Genomic DNA, 27,177 nt, shown 5'->3' with positions numbered 1-27,177 from the left:
AAAAATGGCCTTTGGAAAAAGCTTCCAAAGAACATACGAATCCTGCCGTTAATTTGGGGAGGAGAGAGGGTGTCGTCAAAACAGAGAATTGTTACGGAACTAACATTACTCGAGATTAGGGTCGAAGTCACCATGATCTCAGGTTTCAGTGCTCAACAACAGAGTCTGTTGATTCTAAGACTTGAGCTGCATGCTGCAAGGATTATAATGTTGATGTCTTTGAACCAGAATCCATCCAACTGCATTACACATTGCCCAATATCTCCTCATGTAGCATTTGTCTAATAGGAAACTTCGCAACATGTGTCTCGAACTTTATTAATCGATTCTGTATCATAGCTTCAAATGGGGAAGTATCCACAATCGATCATACACGCCACGCGACTGAGTCGAATACAGATACGATTCCATATGATCATTGCAACTGCGTTACTACAAATCGCAAATCGGTAATGCTACATTTGAAGACGAAATCTGTGTCCGACAATGAAATAAAATTCGATATCAAGAGCCAAAATACTTCGTCCCTACTTCCGCGTCTCCTCTTATCCCTTGATCGTTTTTACCGGGGCGTTCCTTTCTAGCACGCTATACTTCCCTCTAAATAAGAACGCCGTATGAGCCAACAGACGTTGCCAAATTTCCTTCGACGAATCACGAATTTGAAGGGAAATTTGTGAACATTTCGCCTCCGATTTTTCAGAGGATTTCGTCCGTAATTTGATCTGAAAAGCCTGGGAAATTCCAGGAAAAATAGTCATAACTGTCTGCAAAAATGGCTATTTTCTAAAAAGAAATTTGGCAACATTCTAATGCTCATACGGCGTTTTTACTTAGCACCGCAGTATAGCTTCAGCGAAGTCGTCCACCTTTACAAACGAGGGAACAAACAGAACTAGTCGTCTCGCCTCGGACAGAAAGACGTAACTCCTTTTTAACGTGAGCCGTGAAAAACGTGGAGTCGTCGCGCTGACGCAACCGATTTCGAAGAGCACTTACGTCTTTCTGTCGACTGCCAGCGTCGGTAGCGAGCACTCGAATTTCAGTGTCGCCGTCGCGATGTCCTTTGCCCGCTCTCGGGTGCTGCACCCCCCTCCCCCCCCCCCCCCTCGAGGATTTTTATGTGCATGCGAATCATGCGATGCGAGAGTGAATCGTCTGCGTCACAGCGATACCCTTCCGTAATGGCTCCCCCTCCCCCCCCCCCCCCTTTGTTCCGCTCCCGAAACGCAAATGCTTCCTGACGCACTAAAACAACATAAATTACACGGGCTTGTCTTGCCGTCGTTGTGGCCACGTTTGGCGGAAAAATCGCCCGGTTTTTTCGTTTCTGTGACATGCGGGCTTGTGATGCTGCGAAACCTCCGCGGACCACATTTTGCCTTCAAGGGCCGTCCTTAAACTCCGTAACACTGGAAAAAAAAAAACACATTGGATCTAGAGTCCAAACTCTTAAAAACATCGACTAGAAAAAGTACTCTTGATTCAATCAGAATCTAGCTTAAATCTTGAACCAAGCCTCTTAGTTTATGCGGATTTTCGTTTTTATTCAAGCAAAAATCCGATTGAATCAAGAGTATTTTTTCTTGTCAATGTTTTCAAGAGTCTGGACTCTAGATCCAATGTGTTTTTTTTTTTCCAGCGAACGCTCTAGGGGAGAGGGGGTCAAAAAGTGCGTTGTTACGCCATTTTGTTTTTACGTGTTGAAGTATAGGGACCTCGTCACAAAAGCGTCACAGGGGGAGGGGGTGGCGTCAAAAATGCGGGAAAAGTTCATCACGTAATTTAGGGACTGCCCATTAGGAATCACAATTTCCGGCTCATTTTAGAAACAACACGTGGGGCAATAGTGTCCCTATGCAGATTAGTGTTTTTATCAACTTACGAGCCAGAAATTTTAGCTCCTTGTCGCAAAATGCAGTTCATATATCCTTGAATAGGTCAATTGCGCTAGTCACAGAATCGTGTTTTGATTAAATAAAATCGTAGATCCGCAGCCGAAAATAATAAAGCTGACTGAAGTGGTCAGCTGGGAGTCATCAGTGACGTGGCTTGCTTTGCGATATATCGATTGATCTGCCATTTAATATAGCTTCAAATGGGGAAATATCGATAATCGATCATTCACCCCTCGCCACTGTAACTAATGTAGTATCGTCCTCTCCAGCAGATTGCACGGGGAAACGACGGCATTCGCCGCGAATCTTCGCCATCGTCTGAAGTGCCAGAACCCGCCGAAACGATCGAATCGGCTTGAAATAAAATACGGGACCGTTAATCGGCTTGTCAAAAGTCAATCCGATTTGCAACGAAAATACGCTTATTAATATCCGTGCTCGAAGGAGAGGTCCATAAGTTTCGATTGCACATCTTACGCTCCGAGGATATGATGAAGCGAGGCAACGAACACACCAGTGGCGTGGCGTATACTTTGCCATCCTATCGATATCTCCCCATTTGAAGCAATGGTAAAGTATCGATTTCTAAAATGTTCGTTGCAAACACCCTGTTTATCGATCCTTTTTCATAGGTTTAAATGGCAAATCAATTGATATATCGCACAGCACGCCCCACCACTGGCAACACATCTGTCTTGAATTCTTACAGAATATTACTGCGGTCTAAAGCAGGAACGCTTCATCTTCATTCCGAGTAGTCTATTTTTCCTCGAACAAAACGATCCGTATCACGAGGATACTGCCGCGCTAAGGAAAAACGCCGTAAAAACATTCACGAGTTGCCAAATTTCTGCGGAAAAATGTGTATTTTGTAGGAAAGTCCAGCTTATTGTTTCCTAGAAATTTTTCAGATATTTAAGATTGAATTGCGGACGAAATTGCCTGAAAAAGTTGAATGTTGAAAATTTTCACGGTAAAATTTTTTTTATTGAAGGACATATGGCAACGTCTGAGGGCTCATACGACGTTCCTCCTTAGCACGGCAGAAAACCTTATTACTTTCTTGCTTCCATTTCTCTGGACGAATGTCAATGTCGCAATAGAGTAATTTTTAAAAACAAATGAAAAATGAACCAACGCCAGTTTCCATGCATTTGAGCACTTATTTGTCAAAAAAAGAAGCGGAAAGCCAAGAATGAAGCCGTGGTGTTACTGCTTTGAAAGGAAGATTAGGAAAGAGAGTTGAAGGAAAATATCCTTCTTGGCGCAACAGTGCCACTCAACAATTTCAAGTTACTAAACAAATCATACATTTTTAAGCTCTTAGTTTTTATTTGTTTTACTCACTTGTTATAAACGATACTAAAAAGTAGTCTTTTTATGGTGATCGTTTTAGGGATTGCGGAGGCCTTCATTGGTGCTTCAGATGCGGAATTTTTAGTGTGGAACCACGGTAATAAACCGAGTTAACAGTCAGTTAAAGGATTTTATCGGCAGAAGCTGATAAAGAAACCCGGAAAAGGTTCTTGAATAAAGAATATCAGGAGAAGTCGGGGAAAGCCGTGAAACTTGCAGTCGTAAAACGGAGATTTTTTCACCGTTCGGTTTTTCCCAAAGGAGGCACATCTTTAACGGGCTACAAAGTTTCAAGCCCTTAAAGACTGCTCTTCCCGACATTGTCGTTCGAAAGTGTTTACATCACGAGAAAAATTTCTTTTACTCTCGTTTTTTGTGGCGCGCAGGTTTAACTGCTAGATTAATGAATTATAGTGTAATTCCTGTAACCGAAATCTCGTTTTGCATACGAACGAGTGAGCAAATAGCTACCTTACGCCTTAATAGGCCTCAAAAATGGTATAAATCCAAGCACTACGTAAAACGTGTTCTTCTCAACATTGATTCTCCTCAAAAAAACGAATCACAAAACAGAGAGACTTGCAATCAACTTCTAAATTGTAAGTAACATCGGTAAAATGGAAAAAATACAAATAACGTCACTCGCATAACTTAATTTCCATTTGATGCGTGTCGAAAACGTTTGAAGATCCCGTCCAGGAATTGATTTTCGATCTTTCCGTCGTGTGTGAATCGATTAATTTCTACGTAAGACTTTGAAGAGAAACATGCGCGGTATGTTTCTACTTTAGACCTTCTCTAAAGACTCGTTGTAACGTTTCAAAGCGCTTATCCTTTCTAACGCAAAAATGACAAGGAATGACCGTCAAATAACACACGGATTTTATTTTAACACCATCTGCTTATCCATTATAATCATTTCGAGCGTCAGGCAATGCTCCTCCAACACAAAACTGAACCAGCAGACAAGGTACGGATTGAAGCATTTTGATTTCGATGAGCAAAAAGATGCTAGAACTAAAATGATGCATAAAGAACCAAGCCCAAAATGGAGATTGGCTGCAGTTCGTGGAAAAGAAATGAAACGAAGGAACCATTGGTGAAAGATCAATGGGACGTATTCCTGCCAAACGGAATCTATGTGCGTCACGACGTGAGCCCTGTTATGCATATATTCTTATGGTTCTCAGGGCTCATGTCTAAACGCACGTAGTTCCGTTTGGCAGAAATACGTCCAATTTGACCTCGATCAACTATTTCAACACCGCGGAGATCAAATTGCATATCCGATCAATTGAAGGAAAAATTCTCGCCATCGGGTCTTTGGCTATGTATGAGTCTAGTTTGTACCGTAACGTGTATTGAAGCAAGATTGCCTTGATTTCTTGCAACTGTTTAACTCCCCGGAGATCAAATTGCATAACCGATCAAATGAAGGAAAATGTTACTCCATCCGGTGGCCGGTCAAGTATCAGGGTTTAAGACCAGTAAACAAAGTTCAAATTCACGCATTCTGATGTATGTTTCTGAACCAAAAAATCATGCAAAACACCATTCGCGCAACGAAATTTACTGAAACTAACTCCTCACCAGGATATTGAATGTTCCTTGATGCGTAAATTTAAACCTCTCGTTCATGAAAAAACTACAGTCTGCGTGAGTCAAATCGCGCACTATACGTTACCATAGCAGCCTCTGCGGTATGAAAATATATCAACCTCAATTTCGGCGCTTCGGCTCAGTTGTTGCATGTCGCTTAAACGTTGAACAACACAAGATGGGGAGGCAACATTGCTCGATTAAGAAGCTTACCAAAACTCTTGCAGTGAGCAATGTGTTTCAAGAAGGCTATTGTCTTTTTCTTTTGAGCGGGGAATTCAAAACTGTAACCAATGTAAATTTAAAACGTTAACATCTCAGGTGGGTGGATTCTGTAGATTTTCATTTTGGGAATTTTTTTTTCCCTTCAAAAAAATTTACAGTAGGTAATCCACAAAGCATTTATTAGAAGTATATACTATGTAGAATCATATTTAAGAGGAGGGGTCAACTTCTGTAGGGCCAATTTTTTTTTTTTGCTTGTAAGTAAACGAAAAAAGTCTACTTTGTCAACTCCAGCCAGACTCATTTCACATCCTGTATTATTACTTGCAAGGCTTCTTGTCCTTCAACTTAAGGTTTTTTATTGCTATTTTCAAGTAAGAGAAGTCAAGTGAAATAAAAAAATGTAGGATAATACTTTACAATGACTTACAAATTGTCCATTTTTGGAATTTCAGTACGGAAAAGGCTTAATAGTTCTGAATAAGGAAAACACACTTTGATTTTAATCCCCTAAGAAAAAAAACCATCGAAGATACTGAAAATGGCATTAAAACTCTCAATGATACCCCTTAATTAAACTAATCTCTCATAAAACCGATTTGCTTCTAAAGAAAAATAGTACTTTACAGCCGTTTTTTCACCGAAGGCCGTGAGTTTGGAACAGGTAGAACGGAGTTGACATAGATGAAATACAAAAACCGAAGTTATTTGAAAAAATAACGATTATTTAACTAAAGTCTAAAATCTAATGAACTGGACCAAACAATTTGAACAAAAATATTACACGAATTCAAATAAAGACTCAGTTTTTACAACGTTAAACGTCATTGTGCCGAGTCGACAAGGTCGATTGACAAGACGAAATTACAAAACAAAGTTATTTGAAAAAATACGAAATTTTTATCATAAGACGAAATCTAATGAACTTGAACAAACATAGAGCAAAAATATTACACGAATGTCAAATAAAGCTCAGTTTTACAACGTTAAACGCCATTGGGCCGGAATCGATAAGGTCGGAGTTGACAGAAATGAAATTACAAAAGAAAGTTATTTGAAAAAATAACAAATATTTTACTAAAGACTGAACTCTAATGAACTGGGACAAACAATTGAACAAAAATATTACACGAATGTCAAATAAGAGCTATGTTTTACAATGTTAAACGTCATTGGGCCGGAGTTGACATAGGTGAAATTATAAGACAAAGTTTTTTGAAAAAATAACGAATATTTAACTAAAGACTGAAATCTAATGAACTGGAACAAACAATTGAACAAAAATATTACACGAATGTCGAATAAAGTTCAGCTTAATAACGTTAAACGTCATTGGGCCGGAGTTGACAAGGTCGGAGTTGACGCGGCCGGAGTTGACATTTGAGTGTTTTTCGCGGGAAAGAAAGTGTCCACGATGCAGAATACAAACAAAACCGATTGTTTTGAGGTTCGATCGTGCAGGTACATCATATACTGAATTATATCACTGGCGCCACTTCCCCAGTATGAAATTTTAACATAAATGGAGTTGACAGTTTCAAATTACCATTTTTAGAAATCCAAATATTTGATGCAGAAAAGGTTTACTTATGTTTATCAAAGCAGTGTTTCCGATAGCCCGGGACCTCCAACTCTTGAAAAAACACCATCACGATGGCTACCCTGCGCGCGCACTATCAGCTATTTGCTCCGGAATGTGCGAAAATAGCTCCGCCGGAGTTGACACCAAAGCTAGCGACACAACTTTCTATGTATGGTGCACGTTCCCCTGACTTTTAAATAGTTTTCTAACAATTTTTCAGTAGACCCCATCTATTCAACAATTTAAATAAAGCATCAAAATTGTGCAGGACTCCGCCAAAAAGTCAGCAGAACAGTTCTTGTGTTCGAATTTAGCCTGGCGACATTAGCCGGAGTTGACATTTGCACTATTAAAAAAATTCCCGAAAGTATGCTTCGGCATTTAAAGTAGATTTAACAATTTTTTAAGATTGCCAAGACCTACCGAAGTGTAAAAAAAAATAAGTTAGACATATTCCGTAGATTACCGCCTCGAAATCATCCGGCGACAGCAAAATGAAAATCTACAGAAATCCACCCAGGTAGAGGTTGATTTCAGTAATTTCCGTTGCGCGAATCGTGTTTCACGTAAAGGTTGGATATGAAACAAGTAGCCAAGTGCTTAAATTTGTGCCTTGTCTACCGGTCCATTTCAACCCTCACAACAATTCGTAGGAAACTTCGCGGAGCGATATCGCGAATTCGCGATTATGCACGATTTGGCATTCCTACGGCGTCGTCCAGTCCCAAAATTCCCGACCGACATAATCCGATGATAAATGGTTTATGATGACCATAAACAAATCTAGCGCGTTTTTAATTAGTTCGATATCCGGCCATGAACATCGTTATTGCACTCCACGGTGAAAAATCTCTATCTTTCTGTCTCGGTAATTGTACATACTAGAGAGCCTTTATGACCGAACAGTGTCTACTCATGTTAACGTTGTTGGATTGTTAGAACTATTTAACCTCTGGAAAAATGCACGCTCTTTCCTGTGATTGTCCTAAGATTTTCCCTGTCAAATTCCTGGTACAGAGAGGTGCACTAAATGTGTGCACTTAGGGTGTCCGTAAAAATACCATGAATTACACATACTTGGCGACGTTGACATTGGTTTATTCTGTTGGGTTGTTAACATCTTCATTTGCTTTTCCTGTTATTTACTGAACATGGATATCGCTTTTTAGAAAACTCTGAGCGACTTGGCGCATTTCTATTGAATTCAGCTCGTTTAATTCACTTTTCCCTCCCGCAGTAGTCCTAGAATCTTCTCAAAATTGGATCTCATTTTGCGGAAAGGAACCAAGCGCATTCCAATGTTGCTAGGATTTGCAACTTTCGTTCTTTGCAATGAATCCACTTAAATCATGCAAAACATTCTTACAAAGGCAATTCCGGTCTAGAATGTATAGTTCATCGAGAGTAAAAATAAAACTTGTTTGGATGATCAATTTATGTTTTCAAGCCGAAAAAATTTGCAGAATTTCAGCGAAATTAATGTAGAATGCTCCTGGTTTCTTTTTTGCAAAGTGCAATCCAATCGATACGAGCAGTCAGTGGCGTGGCGTGAATTGCGATATATCGATTGTTATGCCATTTAAACCTATGAAAAAAGATCGATTATCAGGGTGTTCGCAGCGAACACCTTAGTAATCGATTCTTTACCATAGTTTCAAATGGCGAGATACCGATAATCGATTATTCACGCCACGCCACTGACGAGCAGCGCCTCTGCGAAATGAAATTGTCAGTAAAAAGATGATAGCCTCTGCGTTTATGCGCGGAAATCTAAAGTGTGCACTTGATGTCCATATTCGTGGCTTTTAGCCTCCTTGGATATGTTTATGTGCGTGTATGATCAGTAACAAGATGACTTTATTACTACCAGGGATGCGATCATCCGGAAAACTATTTCCTCGCCGATTAGATCAGATGAAAGATTGAATGGATGGTTCATAGACCATTGATCAACCTGTTACTCGCCTCCGCTACGTTAAGAGTGGTCATGGATAAGCACCTGTTTATCGATGTATTTTTTCTCCTCGGAAGCCGGGAACTAAGATTCCCTCGATAAAACGTCCGATGAAATATGATGATCTTATGCAAACGCGCGACCCTCTAGCCTTTGCCAACTCATAAAATTTGAATTTGAAAAAAACGCGGCAAAGTTGCCGCGTTTTTCCCTCGCAACTTTCTTCTTACGAAACTTTTGAAAAATTCACGGGTTTTGCCTTTAATGCGCTCTGCGGCTCCTTGCAATTTCATAATCTTTGACGGCAGAACTGTGTTTTAATTCCTCGAAACAATGGACTGATTCAGTGATTACGTCAATCGATATAATATCAAAATCTTGGTTTATACCAAAACAAACTAACATAATCTCATGTTGAGGTTAATTTAATGTTATTAGTTGAAGTAACTTAGCAAACCGTCATTTCTGTCGCGATTCCCGCGTTAATCTAAAATTTTCGGATTTTCTTATATTCTGCCTCATGGAGGCTCTGAAAAAGAAATGAATTTTCCTTTCGAGGAGGTACTGAACTTTCTCAGGAAGTACTGTAAAAGTACATTTTTTAGTTATCCAATGCCAGTAGGCACCTTAGGATCGTCATTCGACTTGAGATTTTTGGAACATCATGGATGAATTCATCATTTGAATGGGTCAGTTGCGCTGGTCACAGAATCGTATTTTGATGCTTAAACCTTGTAGATTAGCTTAAAATAATGAAACCTGTCCAAACATCAACTTTTACGTTGAATATTAACCGAGATATCGTGCCTTGAAAAACTCTATTTATAACGTCATCAACCGAGGCGGTACATACCATGTATGCACTACCGCGGTGGATGACGTCAAAAACCCGACTTTTTAAAGGGCGATATCTTTGTTAATATTAAACGTAGAAAGTTGCTGTTTGAACAGATCTGAACATTATTACCTAATCTACAGGAATCAAGCATCAAAACACGATTCTGTTACCAACGCAACTGGCCCATTCCAGTAGACACCCTGTTTCCTTCTCTCCTTTGAGCCCTTAGAATCGTTCTTCCACTCGAGATTTTTGAGACCACGAATGAATTAATCATTTGAATTATGGAGCATTTTCATTTTTCGGACGCACGTATTTTAGATCGGTAGAGTTTAGCCCTTAGAATCGTTCTTCGACTCAAGATTTTTAAGACCACGGATGAAATCATCGTTTGAATTAAGGAACATTTTCATTTTTTGGACGCACGTATTTTAGATCGGTAGAGTTTAGCCCTTAGAATCGTTCTTCGACTCAAGATTTTTGAGACCACGGATGAATTCATCGTTTGAATTATGGAGCATTTTCATTTTTTGGACCCACGTATTTTAGACCGGTGGAGTTGAGCCCATAGCATCGTTCTTCGACTCGAGATTTTTGAGACCACGGATGAATCCATCGTTTTCATTTTTTGGACGCACGTATTTTAGACTGGTGGAGTTGGGCCCTTAGAATCGTTCTTTTGAGACCACGGATGAATTCATCGTTTGAATTATGGAGCATTTTCGTTTTTTGGACGCACGTATTTTAGACCGGTGGAGGGCGGTTCATCCGTGGAACACCCTGTACACCCCCAATATTTCAACTATGATTCGGCAGCGGGGTCTGTATTTGAAGACCCGTCTCGACGCGCGGCATGGCGATGTAACTTGTTGCGAAAAGCAGAGCTGCCGGGAGGGGGAGGGGGTGGAGGATCATAGATAAATGTCTGCGGGCACTCATCCCCGTGTACACACGTACATATACGAAGCGCATAAAAACACACATAAATCGGCTCTACGCTCGCGACGCGCACCAAGCCAAACCGATCGCCCCGACCCCGGTCCTCGGGGCACCGCTGGCGCTCCCGCTGCACCGGGTTCGCGGAAAACCCCGCTCGGGGAAAACGCCGCACCGACTTCCGGCATTGCCGAATTTCACCCGAGGAAATAAATCTCCAGGGAATGGAGAATTTGCATGCATATATTTTATTGCTTCATCCGAAAGTGTTTAAAAAGCTGATTTTACACTATTTTTTAGAACTTTTTTTTTTTAAATACAGGGTTATTCAAAAGTCAAGCACCACTGGCCATAATTTTAGTTCTAACTATGATATAGATTTGCGGTTCAAGATGTGTTTCCTCATATCTAGGGGGAAACTTTTCTAGGTACTTTCCAGTTTTTGATCCCCTCGGGGGGCCGAGCACCTCAAAAATTTCAAATGGCCACTCCCCTCATGGCCGGTGGTGCGAGACTTGTGAATAACCCTGTATGAGAAATAGTTTAAAAATAGGTTTAAAAGTGAGAAAATGCACCGCCTAGTGACGTCATCTGACGGAATTTTCCATTTAAACACACGTATCTTAGCAGATTAGATCATTTTGTCATATCTGTTCGAATAATTGTTCAATTCATGAACCAAGGGTTATCCTCGTGTTCGGTTCACCCTTTAGTTTCAACTTCAACACGAAATTCATCAAATTGCAGACACCTGCAAATTCTATATTATAGTATTTCCTTTTGTCAAATGAGGAGCTTGGAGGATATGACGCATAATTCGTCACCTTTCGGCCAAAGTATCACAAGCGCCATGCGACATTTAAAAATTTCAGCCGCCATTATACTTTTTTTTTTTTAAAGAAAAATTGTTCAAAGAAGCTGTCCGAAAATTTTATTGAATTTTCTCTGTGCTGCCGATTAAATGTAATGAAATTTTCGAACAGATTCAACCGACACTTTCTCTGTTAAAAAAAAAATGAGGGCGGAAATTTGTAAACGGCGCATGGCGCTTGTGATACTTTCACTGGAATGTGACGAAGTGCCGTTTTGGTATTTCGAAAAATTCGTGTTTGAAATTTCATAAAATTATATTTCAAGGATCCTTCTGGCAGAAAGAAGGTTCAAACTGACTATTTGATGCTTAAAAATTGAAATTTGGGAGCGAATTTTTCTTAGAATATTAATTTTTTCCTCGAAATCATCAATATCTCCAATTTTTTCAAAAACTGTACTTTTCCGATTAATCCTCCAAGCCCCTTAATTTTTTCTTATCAAGAAGAAAGTGGTGAGTTGCACCGATCAAATAGACACATGTCGACGGTGAAACACGTATCCCGTTTGCCGCGTTTCAAAACTCCGCTCTCTTTTTATTTTATTTATTATTATTATTTATTATTTTATTTTATTTTTTTTTTTTTGAAGGAGAAAAAATCAAGATTACTCCTTGAAGTTTTCGCAGAATGTTCTTCGCACAGAGAGGAGAAATCGAGGAGGTTTTAAAGAATTGAGGGGCTCGGAGGACAAAGCGTACAAGTATAACAAGTTGCAAAATCATGCCACAGAGCAAAGATTCTATTTTCAAAAACGCAATAAACACGTTGTTACGATTTCGAAACGCTGTGCTTAAGAGGGTTAAGATTGTTCTTTGAGGATTCCGCAAAATTTTCCTCATGCGGTGAAGAAAACTCAAGGAGGTTTTTCAGAACTGACGTTGAATAATTCTCCATTTAAAAAATCAAGTATGGCAGGAAGTCTGCAACGTCGCAAACCGAGGTACGTGGTCTGGTAGTTTCACCGTTGATACGGTCCTTGCGATGGGTGTGACAATTGAACGAGCGAGTATAAAATTGAAGGATAAAATTGAGGTGTGAGCATAACATTGAGAACAGAACTTCAGTTCGGCGAGCCGGGGTTTAACTCAACGAATCGAAGAACTTTCGGTTCACGAGGAAATTGTTCCACATTGACAGAATTTTTTCGGTTCTCTGAACTAATACCCCTGATCCTTGAATCGAAGTTCAACTTGTCAACTGGAGAGGCCGGTTTGCTCGACTGAAGGCTGTAGCCCTCTGCGGGCTGATTTTGTAAATTATCAGACAAAGCGATAGACAAAGAAGACACAAGGAGTCCTATTGGTTGAAAAGGGTGGTTCGTATAGACTAAGCGAGAAAAAGATGGACTAACTATAGGGTATCTCGTGGGTTGCCGTTAGTTAGTCTATTACCTACCTCCTTTGTCTATCGCAACCACCCGCTCTAACTAACAGGATCCCTCCGTATCCCTTATTTCTCCTTTGTGTTTAGCTTTTCTATCAATTTCAACAAGCGGGCTGATAATTGAAATTGATGGACAGGGCGATAGACAAAAGCGATCCGTTGAAAATAAAACGATCGTATTGGAGGAAGTGGATGGTTCCAATGTACATGGAAGGAGAGTAATAGACTAACTAAGAGCACCCCGCGAGAGACCTTGTAGTTGGTCCATTATTTTCCCCCTAAGTCTATAACTGCCCTTTTCAACCAATAGGATCGCTTCATGTTCCCTAAGTCTTCTTCGTCCATTTCAATAATCAGCCCTCTGATCTAAAAAGCGCCCGCTGAACTATTGAGCTCATATGACCGAGGTTTTCCGTCGGATGGAATTTACTTCATAATTTGATCAATGGTGTTTGAGTTTGAAAACTTGATTTTAAAATCGGGGATTTCCGCTTTCAGAATCGTAACCTGGCTTAAAGGGATCTTGGAGGAAAGATGGCTGAGTTTTATTTGTTTCCAGATCACGGAGAAAATTCTAACTTTTCCCAAACGAATCCAAGGAGAGGCTAACGTTTCCAGACGGTAACTCCCAGAAGTCAGAAAACTTTTCTTTGGAAAGCGGAAAATTTTTCAACGGAAATCAGGGAATTTTTCTTTGAAGTCTTGGAAGTTTCCCGGGAACAAGGGAATTTTTTTCCGAGGATCAGATAATTTTTCAATGAAAATCAGGAAACCTCTTAAAGCCGGGACATTTTTTAATGAAAATCGCCAAAAATAGCAGAGTTTTTCAGGGAAGTCAACCACTGATCTCAGGCAATTTACCCCCGAAAATGAGGAAATCATGAAGGAATGAAAAAATGAAACAATTAAGAAAGATTTTTCTTAAGATATTATTTTGATTTAAAGAGTTCGTTATTTCTTGTCGGTAAAGGTTTTTTGGAGCTGAGAAAGCCTCGTTTTGCTATATCGTTGAGTTAAAACTAAAAATTCAACAACAAAACAACGAATCTTGCAGTAAAAAAAACTGATTTGAAGTCAAACCCGCGCGGATCTAACAAAAAAAACAAATGCCAAAGTTTGTCGACGAGAAACGACGCTTTTAGTCCGAATAATATCTCAAGTAAAATTTTCTCACCGGACATTTTACACCCCACACTGGAAAAAAAAAAAACTCATTGGATCTAGAGTCCAGACTCATATAAACATAGACAAGAAAAAATACTCTTGATTCAATCAGATTTAAGCTTAAATCAAGAACCAAGCCTCTTAATTTGATCGGATTTCCTTTTGATTTAAGCTTAAATCTGATTGAATCAAGAGTCCTTTTTTTCGTCAATGTTTTCAAGAGTCTGGATTCTAGATCCAATGTGTTGTTTCCCCAGTGCATGTCTGATGTATACCTTACCCAAAAATCAAGAAGTAAAATATCCACTCATCCTCTCAAAAATAAAATTCATTCGGGGGAAATTCGACAACATCCGAAAGCTCATACGACTTTCTTTCTCAGATCGACCGCGGTTGGGGGGGGGGGGGGGGGGGGGGGCTGGGGTTCAGTGCGCCCCGGATCGGATCGAAGCGGGAACTTGGCCGAGTATCGGAAATAAATCTTGTACGTCATTGAGATACCTCCTCACCGAGTCACCGCTATCGTCCCCGGAGCAGTGGAGCGCCACTTTAATTTTATTCCTCGATTATAAGTACATTACGCGTAAGTGCTCCATCCACCACTCGAATATTCAACGGAAGTCACGATAGTTTAATCCCTCCGCCCCGCCCTCTTCGTCGAGCGGAGAGTTGAGCTTTGAGCTTTGGAAAATGGACCACTAGACAAGGTACGAATTTCAGCATTCTGATAAAGGTTTCTTGACTTAAATTTCACGGAGAATACGATGCGCACAACAGAAATTACCGAAATCAACTCCTTACGAAGATATTTAATGATTCCTGATGCGTAAATTCGAACCACCCGCTCATTAAAACTCAATGCTCTACGTGATTCACATCGCGCGCTGAACGTTATCATGACAGTCTCTGCGATAAAAAAATCTGGCAACCTCAATCTTGACGCTTTGGCTCAGCTGTAGCAAATTGCTAATAGTTTGAACAACACATGGTGGGAAATGAACATTGCTCGATTGAGAAGCTTGCTGAAACCGTTGGTTGTAGTACACGATTTGACTCACGTAGAGCTTTGAGTTTCTTGTGAGCGGGCAATTCAAATTCCTCGTAACCAATGTGAAATAAAAACGTTGATATCTTCGTTAGGAGTTAGTTTCAGTAATATTCGTTGAGCTAATCGTGTTCTACGTGAAATTCTGGTTAAAAAACATGTATCAGATTGCCTAAATTCGTACCTTGTCCAGCGGTCCATTGCGATTATTCTCGAAAGCTCCTCTGTAACGTAATGGTATGAGCCAGCGATGCTCTACTTAACGCGGACCCGACGGTTTCAGGACATTTTGTCAACGATTTTTTGTCCGCGCACCTTTTTTGTCCAGATGTATACGCCCACACATAAAATAAGCATTAGTGACTTGGTCCAAGCGTTATATTTTAGTCGGTACGTAAAATTATATTGACAATATGGAAATGAGAAATTGAGAGAGAAGGAGGTGTTGTTATGGTTGCTCATTTTCTAAATGAAATGTTATTACTTTCTCCTTTTGAATCATCTTCTTAAATTGTCATTGGCGAATATTTGGTTTTATTTCTATCCTTAAAATATTCGATGTACAATATACCTTATCTATGTATAGGTACTTTTTTATGTTTTTAATTTTTTTCTCTACGAAATTATTACTTCATTTTGAAAACATTCATATTTTTAATACGTAACAGATATTTGTAAAACCTTTTCGAAGCGACATTAATCTCAATGAGCCGCGGTTGTGCCGATAGAAACTGCAAAAATGAATAAAAGAGGGGGAAAAAACCAAGAAGCACCCAATCTTCAGTTTAAACCCATTTGTACATCGATTTTTTAGAGTCAAATACGTCAAATTTTGAGCGTCTGGATGCGCGTACACCTCGCTGCAGCACAATAAAAGCACAAAATGTAAAAGAAAAAATTAAATTGATTTGGTAATCATTAAATTTGACACGGAACCACCAATATTTAAAAAAACACACACATTATATTATTATTCTCCTTTGATAAATTGATACATATTTTTTCCCCATCAATTTAAATGAGACTAATCAATGCAGAGTGTGCAAACATTTCCAAATCCTGAGTTAAAAAACGCTGACTATGCGAGTATAAATATCAAAGCCTAACAGAGCGGAGCGGCGTGCTGCCAGCGCGAGAGGCTCACTGGCGCCTACAAACCTAAGTGGATACTTCACGCATTCCACAATGCTTGAAGTATCCACTTAGGTTTGAAGGCGCCAATGCGCGTTTCGAGCTGGTCACCCGCCCTCCGTGCGGCGGCGCCTGAAGCAACTATTTCACAACAGAGGTGTTGCACAGTATTATACGAAATTGAACATATTAAGAATGTCAGGCATCCTTTAAAAGTACAGATCTTTCCTCGCAAAATAAATCAATTTGCTTATCGTACAAAGGAAAAATCTAAAGACCTTTAGCTGCGATATATCGAAATTAGGATCAGCCAAGATTTTGATTTTTTGCGATTTCAAGTCTACACGTACCATAGAATCACCTCTTGTAAACCGTCTTTGGGTACAATTTTGTGGATTTTTCACCCCCTAATCCCTCTCAACCTTTAATTAAAGAAATCAATCCCGGTCTGAGGATTAATCGTATTATGGCAATCGTAAAAGTTACTATTATTTTGGAAGTATAACCCAGCTAATTATATCTGATTAGGTCACGACGTGAACCACTTAGTTTTATTTGAATTTTCCTATTTTTACGCGGACTCAATGCCCAACTTTTCGTCGTCCAAGTTGTTTCATACACGATGTTTTAAAGAGAGAAAATGTGTAAAGAAATCATCCAACCCCAAAGATATTGTTTACTGGCACATTCCCAAGCGCTTGCGGAAGGAAGCAAGGTTCGGAAAACACCCAATTCTTACTTGGCTGTTAGTTCTTTTTGACATCGGGCACACATGTAGCCGTCTCTAACCCTACCCAGGAAACACGAAGACAGTCCGAATTTCAACGAAATACCACGAAAGTCATCTCAAAAGTATCAAATATTTAATGTTCATTCGAAGAACACAGGAAAATGCTAAAATACGAAATACGAAGGCAAGACGTTTGGGTACCTTACGGCACCATTATCAACTGCTAAAATAGGACTAAAAATAAAAAATAAATTAAATTAAAATCCAACAAATGGCGTTACAAGGTGAAATTGGTATTGGAATGAGACTGCAGCAATAACAGAATAATCAAGGCACGAAATACAACAAACAGCGGAAAACGAGAGAAAACTGATCACCGATTATTGAGAAAGTGAATTGCAACGGGCGGCCGCCAAGTGGCAGTTCACGGCGCGCAAAACAAGCCGAAATAGATCGAGCTTCGACGATTAGATTGAGCGGCAATTACAAACGGAATCCTGATTTCTCCGGATTTCAATCATTTTTCTTATTAACCTTGGATAATAATTTTTCTCATGGCACAAAATCCTCACGTTTTCGAAATCAAGCTTATGTTGTAATTGGTCTTCAGGATTGTGTAAAGCTGTCACCTCCCTCCTATTATACTTGTGTCCATTTAAGCGTTTGGCCGAATGTTGTTTTGTTTGGCCGATGTATGAAATGTCGCAATTGGCACACGGAATCTGGCATACCACACCACCAGATTGCAGTTTAGGTGTGTCAGACTTGAGTTTTGACATTAGGAACTCAAGGGTATAATACTTACAATGGACAACTTTATAACCAAAATATTTGAGAAAACAAGCCAAATTTTCCGATAGAGAAGGTACTTTTTTTTTTTTTTTTTTTTTTTTTTTTTTTTTTTTTTTTTTTTGGGGGGGGGGGTGTCAGACTCCGCGCAAAGGTGAGGAAATTCAGACTTTTTTCAATGAGTGCGAAAATTGAAGTCATTTTAGCCCTCTCGTCCAACACCCATCATATTTTAGTTAAAATTAGGAAACTAACATGCAAGCCGACAGCGCTGTACTTGGCATACACGCGCGCGATATGAAAGGATGTGATTTTAATTTAGTAAAATTGAGTTTTACCACACCCTCCTCGATCGACTTTTAAATTCTTTGGCTTCCTTTCTCAAGGCGAGAAAATGCTTTGCGCAGAACTTTTTACCGATTTCATTTATCTTCATCATTAGTTCGGAACTAAATCAGGAAATCATACATTTTGAAGGACTCTTGCACACAGAGAGAAAAGTTACCACAAAATTGTTGTTATCACGGGAAGTGAGACACAAAATAAGCCAAACCTTCGGTTGTCTATGGGGGTTTCTGGTCTCTCGATTGCTTTCGCTGCACTAAATTCTCCGGAAACTGTACGAACATCAACACCAAAGAGTTGGTTCGTATTTCATTCACTGGAAAAAAAACACATTGGATCTAGAGTCCAGACTCTTGAAAACATCGAAAAGAAAAAGGACTCTTGATTCAATCAGATTTAAGCTTAAATCAAAAGGAAATCCGCTCAAATTAAGAGGCTTGGTTCTTGATTTAAGCTTAAATCTGAATGAATCAAGAGTATTTTTTCTTGTTGATGTCTTTAAGAGTCTGCACTCTAGATCCAATGTGTTTTTTTTTTCAGTGTTTCTTATATTAACAAAAAGGAGATAACATAAGAATACAAATATTTTTATCGATGTGTAAAGCCCAAAAGTGAAATCTTGAGGTCCGGTCTTTTGGAATGTATTAATTTTTCTCTCCATTTTCCAGGTGTTGGTGTTGGACTAACGCGTGACTGTTCGACGTTGATGGTGGCGCAATATTTCAAACGACGCCGAGAATTCGTCGAGATTTTCATCGTATCTGGCAGTGGGCTTGGTATAGCCGTAATGTCTGCCTTCATCAAAGGTGCCATCAGGTAAGAGGAAAGCGAGCTGTTTTTGAGTAGACCGCGTTAAGCAGAAGGAAACCACGTCACTTCTGCCATTACCAAATTCAATCGGATGATCTATTTTTTAATGGAAGAGGTGTAGCGCAGATTATTTTGAAAATGTCACGGGATAACCTCTGTCAAATTTTCCGAGATTTCCAAAATAATCCGTACAACCACTCTCCTGTAAAAAATAAATTGGCAATGGCTGATGTAACTTAGTGCTTTTCCTGCTTAACACGGTTCAGTTCTTAAATTACCTGGAACATTTGAGGGGCTTGGAGGACAAGACGCCTACAATTGTTGCTATTTCGAGAAATACGTGTTTGAAGTTTGGAAATGACATTGCTCCTTATGGCGGAAAGAAAGTTCAAACTAACTTTTTGATGCTTAAAAATTGAAATTTGGGAGCGAATTTTTCACAGAACATGCATTAAGGCCAAATCAATTGAAACATACAGTACATAGAGTCGTAATGTAAGTGGTAGAGCTGGCGCCACTTGTGAGCATTTTCCAGGTCCCGAATTCCGAGACTCCTGTGCGACGCCGGGTCACTTTTCCGATACACGATCGATTGTTGTCGATACATGGGTACCCGATAGGAATAGGAATACGATAGGAAGATAGGAATTACCACGTTTTCCACACCGCCATTTTGGATCGAACATGTATCGAAAAAGTGACCGAAGCTCGGCGCACACCGGGCACGGAACTCGTCGAGCAGAACATGCACTGGAAAAAAAAACATTGGATCTTGAGTCCAGACTCTTGAAAACATTGACAAGAAAAAATACTCTTGATTCAATCGGATTTTTGCTTGAATCGAAACGAAATCCGCTTACATTTAGAGGCGTGGTTCTTGATTTAAGCTAGATTCTGATTGAATCAAGAGTACTTTTACTTGTCGATGTTTTTAAGAGTCTGGACTTTAGGTCCAATGTGTTTTTTTTCCAGTGTGGCGCCAGCTCTCCCATTTACATTACGACTCTATGTACTCTATGAATTGAAATAATCAATATCTCAATTTGTAAAATTTGTTCAAAAACTGAACTTATGCGCCTTGTCATCCAAGCCTCTCATTTGAAGTATTCGCACGAAAGCTCAAGATAAAAAATAGAAGAGAAAATTTACTCCGGAAAGATAAAAAAAAATTCCACGAAAGAGGGAGAGATTGGTGGTTTTTTAATGATCTCAGAGTGGATTTCAGTATAAACCTCATCGCAGCGGGGTCCGAAATAAATGAGACGGAAGAATTGAATATTCTAGACTTGATGTTGTGCACAATAGGGTGTCTGATTAGTGCTGAATAATGTATTCCGATCCCGTGCAAATTCAGCGCCTTTCAAACTGCGCGCCTTTGTAGTCGTACCCGCGCCACCTTCCCGCAATAACCGTCTTGCCTTTGCCATTTAAATGCAGTTGAATGAGAGGTCGCAGATACGGCGACTTTAAGGAGAAAATCAACGAAGGGGAGAGAGAGAGAGAGAGAGAGAGAGAGGGGAAAAAACAAAGCGAAATGGCTTTTACGAGTCCCTGAAGCGGATCAAGGGACCACTAGAGAGGATCAGGAATCGAGCAGCACAATACTGAAGAAAAAAACCCTATGAGCATTCACGCGTTGCCATATTTCCTTCGATTAAAAACAAAACTGGAAAAATTCTAAATGTTTTTCCCCCAATTTTTCAGACAATTTTGTACCCGATTTGATCTTTAATATCTGAAAATTCCAAGGAAAATCACACATAACATTCTTCGAGAATACATGTTTCCTTCGCAGAAATTTGGCAACTTTCGAATGTTCATACGGCGTTTTTCCGTAGCATGGTATAGAATAGTGCTCTCGTCAAAATTTCACTAAGAGGACGTTGGACTTACTGGAAAAGTTGAAGGTCAAATGGCAAATACTTGAGGTCAACGTTCATTATTACTCTATATAATTTTTAAATAAATTAGTCTGTTCTAACTGCATGCTCTGGAAAACAAACCTGATTCAAAGTAATTCAAACTAATCGGCAGTTTAAAATGAATGTATCCCTCAAACGACCTCTAGGGTTTCATTCGCATTTATAACGGGTTTGTTAAGTTTCTATTCGAAGGAGACAATTCGTCGTCTCCCGGACGGAAGAACGTAACTCCATTCCAATGTTGCCAAATTTCCCCTGTCAAATTGCCTATTAATCAAGAGAATCTTGGGCATTTCTGACTGAAAATTTCCCTGATTTTTCTCTAGATCCCAAGCAAAAAACAGAGATATTTTGGATAAAAATTGCTTACGTACATGTATGTATCATAAGTTCATTGTTTGAGTCAATTTGGCAACCTTGGAGTGGAGTTACGTTCCTTCGTGCCGGAGACGACGAATTTATTCTTTTGCATGAATTTCTAATCATTGAAGTTTATCTTAAATTTTGAAGTTTACAATATATCTACGATGTCTCACGCGAAATTGCAGGTGAAAACATACCACGACACAAATGGCACAGATCGCGATTAATTGTCATTTACATGGTGAAATTATTTTTATTGTGCCGGAGTGTTGTGTATATTGTCTATTCAATGATTGAAGGGGTTCCTTTGATCAAAATTTATCACAATAAATTGAAAATAAGTTGCCATTTTTTTTGGATTGCTCAAATTTCTCAACCCTAGAGCTTATTTCATTGATCGTTTAAAATCGACATTTTAACTAAATGATGTCGAAGTAAGTATTGTAATTTTATGGTGAAAAAATTGCCGTTTTACTGCATTGAATTGCAAAATTCTACCAATATTTTTGTTGCACCACTCGGGGTACTCGGTTTTAATCTTGACTCGTGATGCATTTATATTATTGGCGCAGGCTCTCAAAAATATTACAAATCCGTTCCAGTGGGCTGATTCTTGAAATCGATAGGCAAAGCAATAGACGCAAATGACAGAGAGAAATGGGGTGATTCTATCGGTATAAGTGGATTTTTGCTACGGACAAAGGAAGTGCGTCTTAGACTAACTAACGGTAACCGACGAGATATGCATCATCAAGTTAGTCCATCATTTTCCCCTTAGTTCGTAAGAACTGCTCGTTTCAACCAACCAATAGGATTGCTCCTTATTCCCTGTGTCTTCTTTGTTTATCACTTTGTCCATCAATTTCAATAATCAGTCCACAGAAGAAATAAACCATTAAAACACAGCCGTCCACGTCAAGATGAACGACTTAATCTGGACAGAATAATTTCGATGAAACCGTGTGCGGCCCGCGTCTCAAGCTGAAGAGACAAAGTCGCTTAGCGCATTTTCACAATAAGCGCCGCGCCGTTGCAAAGTACTCGATGTCGCGTCCGGGGTGGCAGGAGGTGGAAGGAAGGAATTCGAAACTCGCTGAGGATCACATCCGAAAACGGCCAAAGCCTCTCATAAATCATTCATAAACACCCGTGTCGGTGACTCAATTTCGCGAGCCGAGCGGTGAGCACCCAACAGACAGCCTAAATTTCGTCACGTGCGTGTTCAGGAATTACCATATTTTCTAGTTCGAGACTGTTTTCTGAGATGAAGTACAAAATTCGCCTTTACAAGGGGTTGATTTACAGGAAGGGGAGGGGAGGGTGCTCAGGCAAGGCTCACCCTCGGCGAGTTAGTTGAGCCCTGCAAAATTTCTGATGTATCGTATTTTCAGGGGTAACAATGGTAACATGCCAGGTATCGTTAGCGCTGAGTTGAGAGAGGATTCCACCTCGTCAGGATTTTTCGGCAAATTCAAAATTTTAGTTTTCAGGACAAAAATTCCAATAAAATATCGACATTTTTCGACCAAGAACTCTGTGTAATTGTTTACGTGTCTATCAGAATGAGGTGATCATAAAATGACTCGGAAGCCGAGGGTTTCAGAAGAGTTTTGAGGCAATTTTGATGTCTAAAAAAAATCGTTTGAATTCGTTCCAACACTTAAATCGTTTCCTCGAACTGAGAACTGATTTTTAAAAAATGGAAATCAATCAAGTTATATTCCTGACAATAATACAGTCAAAAATTTGTCAGGCTGTGAAATCTGCAATATTTTTCGCAATTTTACGGTACCGTGCTAGTGAAATCCCTTCCGAGATATTCTGAGTTGAAAAATCCAAACTGTACATAAATTTCGCTAAATGGAGGGAGTTTATCAGCTTGCCACCGCGCGAACTCACCCGTGAGAATTAAAGTAAGATTCTTAGCCCTTAAAATTTCGCGATCACTATAAAAACTTTTAATAAGCAGGATAAAGTAAGAGATACTCTACGTCGTCGGCACCTCTATCAATGCAATATGATTTTTGACCTCGTGCACGCTAATTTGTAATCGACATGCCAGTGCCAGCTGTCTGCTGCAGGACCTTACATGAAAGTTAATTTGGTAGATTTGATGAATATGTATAGGTTATAGGACATTTCTTCAACGATTTTTTGTCCGCGCACCTGTATTTTCCAGTAATTTACGTCCACGCGTTTTTTCGGCACGGGAGTTTTGGTCCACGTGCCGGTTGAGACCCAAAGTTAATCGGCCCACATGTAAATACAAACAACCATTGCTCACGACGTTTTTGGATGAAAATGTATAATGTCTTGGAAGAATGAAGGTTTGTTTGTTTTTTTTGTTTTGTCTGTTGGGTCCAACGGAGAATAATATATAGTTGAGAGCTTTGGTAAAAATGGGGGAGCGTCAATTCCATGAGACAAAATTCACTAAAACTCTCTACACCTCTTTGGTGTAACAGAACTTAATTATCTTTCAAGAAATTCCCACCTTGTTATACCTGGACCGGATAAACCTCTATATTTGCCTCAGCTAAAGGCTCTTAGATTTTTCCTGGGTACGATAAGTATCTTGATTTATTTTGCGAGGAAAGATCTGTACTTTTAAAGGATGCCTGTCATTCTTCATACGCTCAATTTCGTATGATACTGTGCATCACCTCTGTTGTGAAATAGTTTCTTCAGGGGCCGTCGCACGGCGCGGCGGGCGGGCGGCCAGCGCGGAACGCGCATTGGCGCCTACAAACCTAAGTGGATACTTCAAGCATTGTGCAATGCGTGAAGTATCCACTTAGGTTTGTAGGCGCCAGTGAGCCTCTCGCGCCGGCAGCACGCCGGCCGCGCCGCTCCGCTCTGTTAGGCTTTAATATTTATACTGGCATAGTCAGCGTTTTTTAACTCATGATTTTGAAATGTTTGCACACTCTGCATTGATTATTCTCATTTAAATTGATGGAAAAAAAATATGTTTCTATGTATCAAAGGAGAGTAATAATATAATGTGTTTTTTAAATATTGGTGGTTCCGTGTCAAATTTAATGATTACCAAATCACTTTAATTTTTTTTTTTTACATTTTGTGTTTTTATTGTGCTGCAGCGAGGCGTACGCGCAACCAAACGCTCAAAATTTGACGTATTTGACTCTAAAAGATCTATGTACTAATGGGTTAAAACTGAAGATTGCGATTGCGTGCTTCTTGGTTTTTTCCCCTCTTTTATTCATTTTTTCAGTTTCTATCGGCACAACCGAGGCTCATTGAGATTAATGTCGCTTGGAAAAGGTTTTACAAATATTTACCACGTTTTAGTAAACACACAAAAATAGAAGAAATTCACAATTTATGTATTTTACGAAACATGAAGAGGAACCGGTGTTTTTCAATATCTTTCATAAATTTCTGAAATTTCGCGCGAAATTTCAAGATTTTATTTTTCATGAAATATTGCAACCCTGCAGTTGCATCTCTCTCGCTGGTCTCGCCTTCTTACCAACAGGAGAAATGCTGCTGTTTCAGTGGTGTCATCGAAAAGAGGCTCTTCATGTTTAACATTGTTCATTGGTATGGAGTGTAGCCAAGTGCTAGAAATAACGTAGCATTTTCTTTTAAAAAAACACATTTTATTAATAAACTTTGACCGAAGCTTTTCGAAGCAAGCGCTTCATCGTCAGAGTCACAATGGCCACAATTTAGGTAATTTCAACATTTGATCTATTAATGTGTTATCAATTGTTACCACTGAAATCTGTTACCTTGTTTGAAATTACCCAAATTATGGCCTTTTTGATGTATACTTAGTGACCCTGACGATGAAGCGCTTGCTTCGAAAAGCCTCGGTCAAGTTTTTTAATAAAATGTGTCTTTTTTTAAAGAAAATGTTAAATTATTTCTAGCACTTGGCTACACTCCACACCAATATATTCAGTGCTACTATCTTTTAGACATTGTGTAATACAATGTTCGCTGAACTTGAACATTTTTGACGCGATCTCATTCCGAATTTCATTTGAAATTTCAATGGAGATGTTGCATGTGTGAGGAATTTGCGATTTGACTGTTGGTTCTTGTGTAAAAGTTCGCGAGAAACACGGTGGTGCCACTGGTTTTCTCTGAAATCAACTCTCAAGCTCAAAAAAAAGCTCTCAAGTTGATGCCAAAATGGAGGGGATATCCCACGCTACCCTGAGAGTCCACCTCTACATCAAGACAAACTCTCCATGCGAAGATAGGGAGAAAACACATTGACAGGGGTGCCACTTTATTTGGGGACTCTAAAACTGAAAACATGACATCCTGCTAATGTATTTGCTCCCTATCTTTACAAGGAGAGTTTGTTTTGATGTAGAGGTGGACTCTCGGGATAGCGTGGGATATCCCTTCCATTTTGGCCTCAACTTGAGAGCTTTTTTTGAGCTTGAGAGTTGATTTCAGAGAAAACCAGTGGCACCACCGTGTTTCTCGCGAACTTTTACACAGGAACTACAGTCAAATCGCAAATTCCTCACACATGCAACATCTCCATCGAAATTTCAAATGAAATTCGGAATGAGCCCGCGTCAAAAATGTTCAAGTCCAGCGAACATTGTATTGCACGATGTCTAAAAGATAGTAGCACTGAGTATATTGGTATGGAGTGAAGCCAAGCGCTAGAAATAATTTAACATTTTCTCTAAAAAAAGACACATTTTATTAAAAAACTTGACCGAGGCTTTTCGAAGCAAGCGCTTCATCGTCAGGGTCACTCAGTATACATCAAAAAGGCCATAATTTAGGTAATTTCAAACAAGGTAACAGATTTCAGTGGTAACAATCGATAACACATTAATAGATCAAATGTTGAAATTACCTAAATTGTGGCCATAGTGACTCTGACGATGAAGCGCTTGCTTCGAAAAGCTTCGGTCAAAGTTGATTAATAAAATGTGTTTTTTTTTAAAGAAATTGCTACGTTATTTCTAGCACTTGGCTACACTCCATACCAATGAAAAATGTTAAACATGAAGAGTCTCTGTTCGATGAAACCACTGAAGCAGCAGCATTTCTCCTGTTGGTAAGAAGACGAGACCAGCGAGAGAGATGCAACTGCAGGGTTGCAATATTTCATGAAAAATAAAATCGCGAAATTTCAGAAATTTATGAAAGATATTGAAAAACACCGGTTCATCTTCGTGTTTCGTAAAATACATAAATTGTGAATTTCTTCTATTTTTGCGTGTTTACTAAAACGTGGTAAATATTTGTAAAACCTTTTCCAAGCGACATTAATCTCAATGAGCCGCGGTTGTGCCGATAGAAACTGCAAAAATGAAGAAAAGAGGGGAAAAAACCAAGAAGCACGCAATCGCAATCTTTAGTTTTAACTTTTTCTTGAAAAACTTTAACATTTTCTTGAAAAACAGACACATTTTATTAAAAAATTTTCATTGACACGTTACAATTTTCATTATTTCAATTGACACAATGATTTAAACTGTTGCAGCGCGATCGGCTGGCGTTTGGGTCTGCAACTGGTAACGGTGACGGTGTTCCTGACGTTCTTCCTGGGGACGTGTTACCGCTCGGCGTCCCTGTACCACCCCCAGCGGCGGGCCATCCTCCACCTCAAGAACCAGAAGCGGAAGATCAAGGACAAGAACAAGAGGGACGACAAACCGCCCTTCTTTGATTTCAGCACTCTCCGCAGCAAAACAGTCAGGATCCTCCTCATCTCGACTGGCATCAGTGCCTTCGGCATCAACACGCCCATCTTCTACTTGGTGAGTGACCAGCAGGCCGATTATTGAAGTTAATAGACAAAGCTATAGACAAAGAAGACAAAAGAGATTTGGAGAGAGCCTATCATGAAACTTTCAGGATATCATCTTTACCTATAGAAGGTTCAATTTCGCAAGTGAGCCCAAAATTCTGAGGCCATGGGGGCCGGGGGGGCAGGGGGCCCTGATTTCGCTATGTTTTGCCGAATTTTCGCGTTGGATCATCGTGAGAACGCCGTTAACAATGTAAAATGTGATCAAAACCTGTGTAAACGTCATTAATAGGTTCTCTCAAACAGTATCCTAAAATGCTAGCACTGTCCGATCCCGGAGCACCCCTCAAAATGCCTAAAATTCAAAATGGCGCCCATAATAAGGCCTCTGGAATATCGGTATTTTCACTTGTGCATATCCTGTCATGCGAGGTATCGTTTTCCATGTAATTTTGGTCGCAGATTTCATATTTGAAGTCAAAACAA

At 39.6% G+C, this 27,177-nt stretch overlaps 1 protein-coding gene across 9 annotated transcripts in view; it reads left to right on the top strand.

Annotated features, from left to right (window-relative positions):
* The window catches only part of LOC109030941 (monocarboxylate transporter 2), a 650,400-nt gene that overhangs the window by 614,352 nt on the left and 8,871 nt on the right, over window positions 1-27,177 (top strand). For all 9 annotated transcript variants that reach the window (XM_072300844.1, XM_019042218.2, XM_019042227.2 and 6 more), the window contains 2 exons: window positions 18,516-18,663; window positions 26,425-26,701. In XM_072300844.1, the coding sequence (XP_072156945.1) occupies window positions 18,516-18,663; window positions 26,425-26,701 (425 nt within the window). The remainder of the gene's footprint in view (window positions 1-18,515; window positions 18,664-26,424; window positions 26,702-27,177) is intronic.

Source organism: Bemisia tabaci, chromosome 5, assembly GCF_918797505.1.
Source record: "Bemisia tabaci chromosome 5, PGI_BMITA_v3".
Taxonomy (NCBI): domain Eukaryota; kingdom Metazoa; phylum Arthropoda; class Insecta; order Hemiptera; family Aleyrodidae; genus Bemisia; species Bemisia tabaci.
The sequence above is the reverse complement of the archived record's forward strand: the minus strand, read 5'-3'. Positions and strand labels throughout refer to the sequence as shown.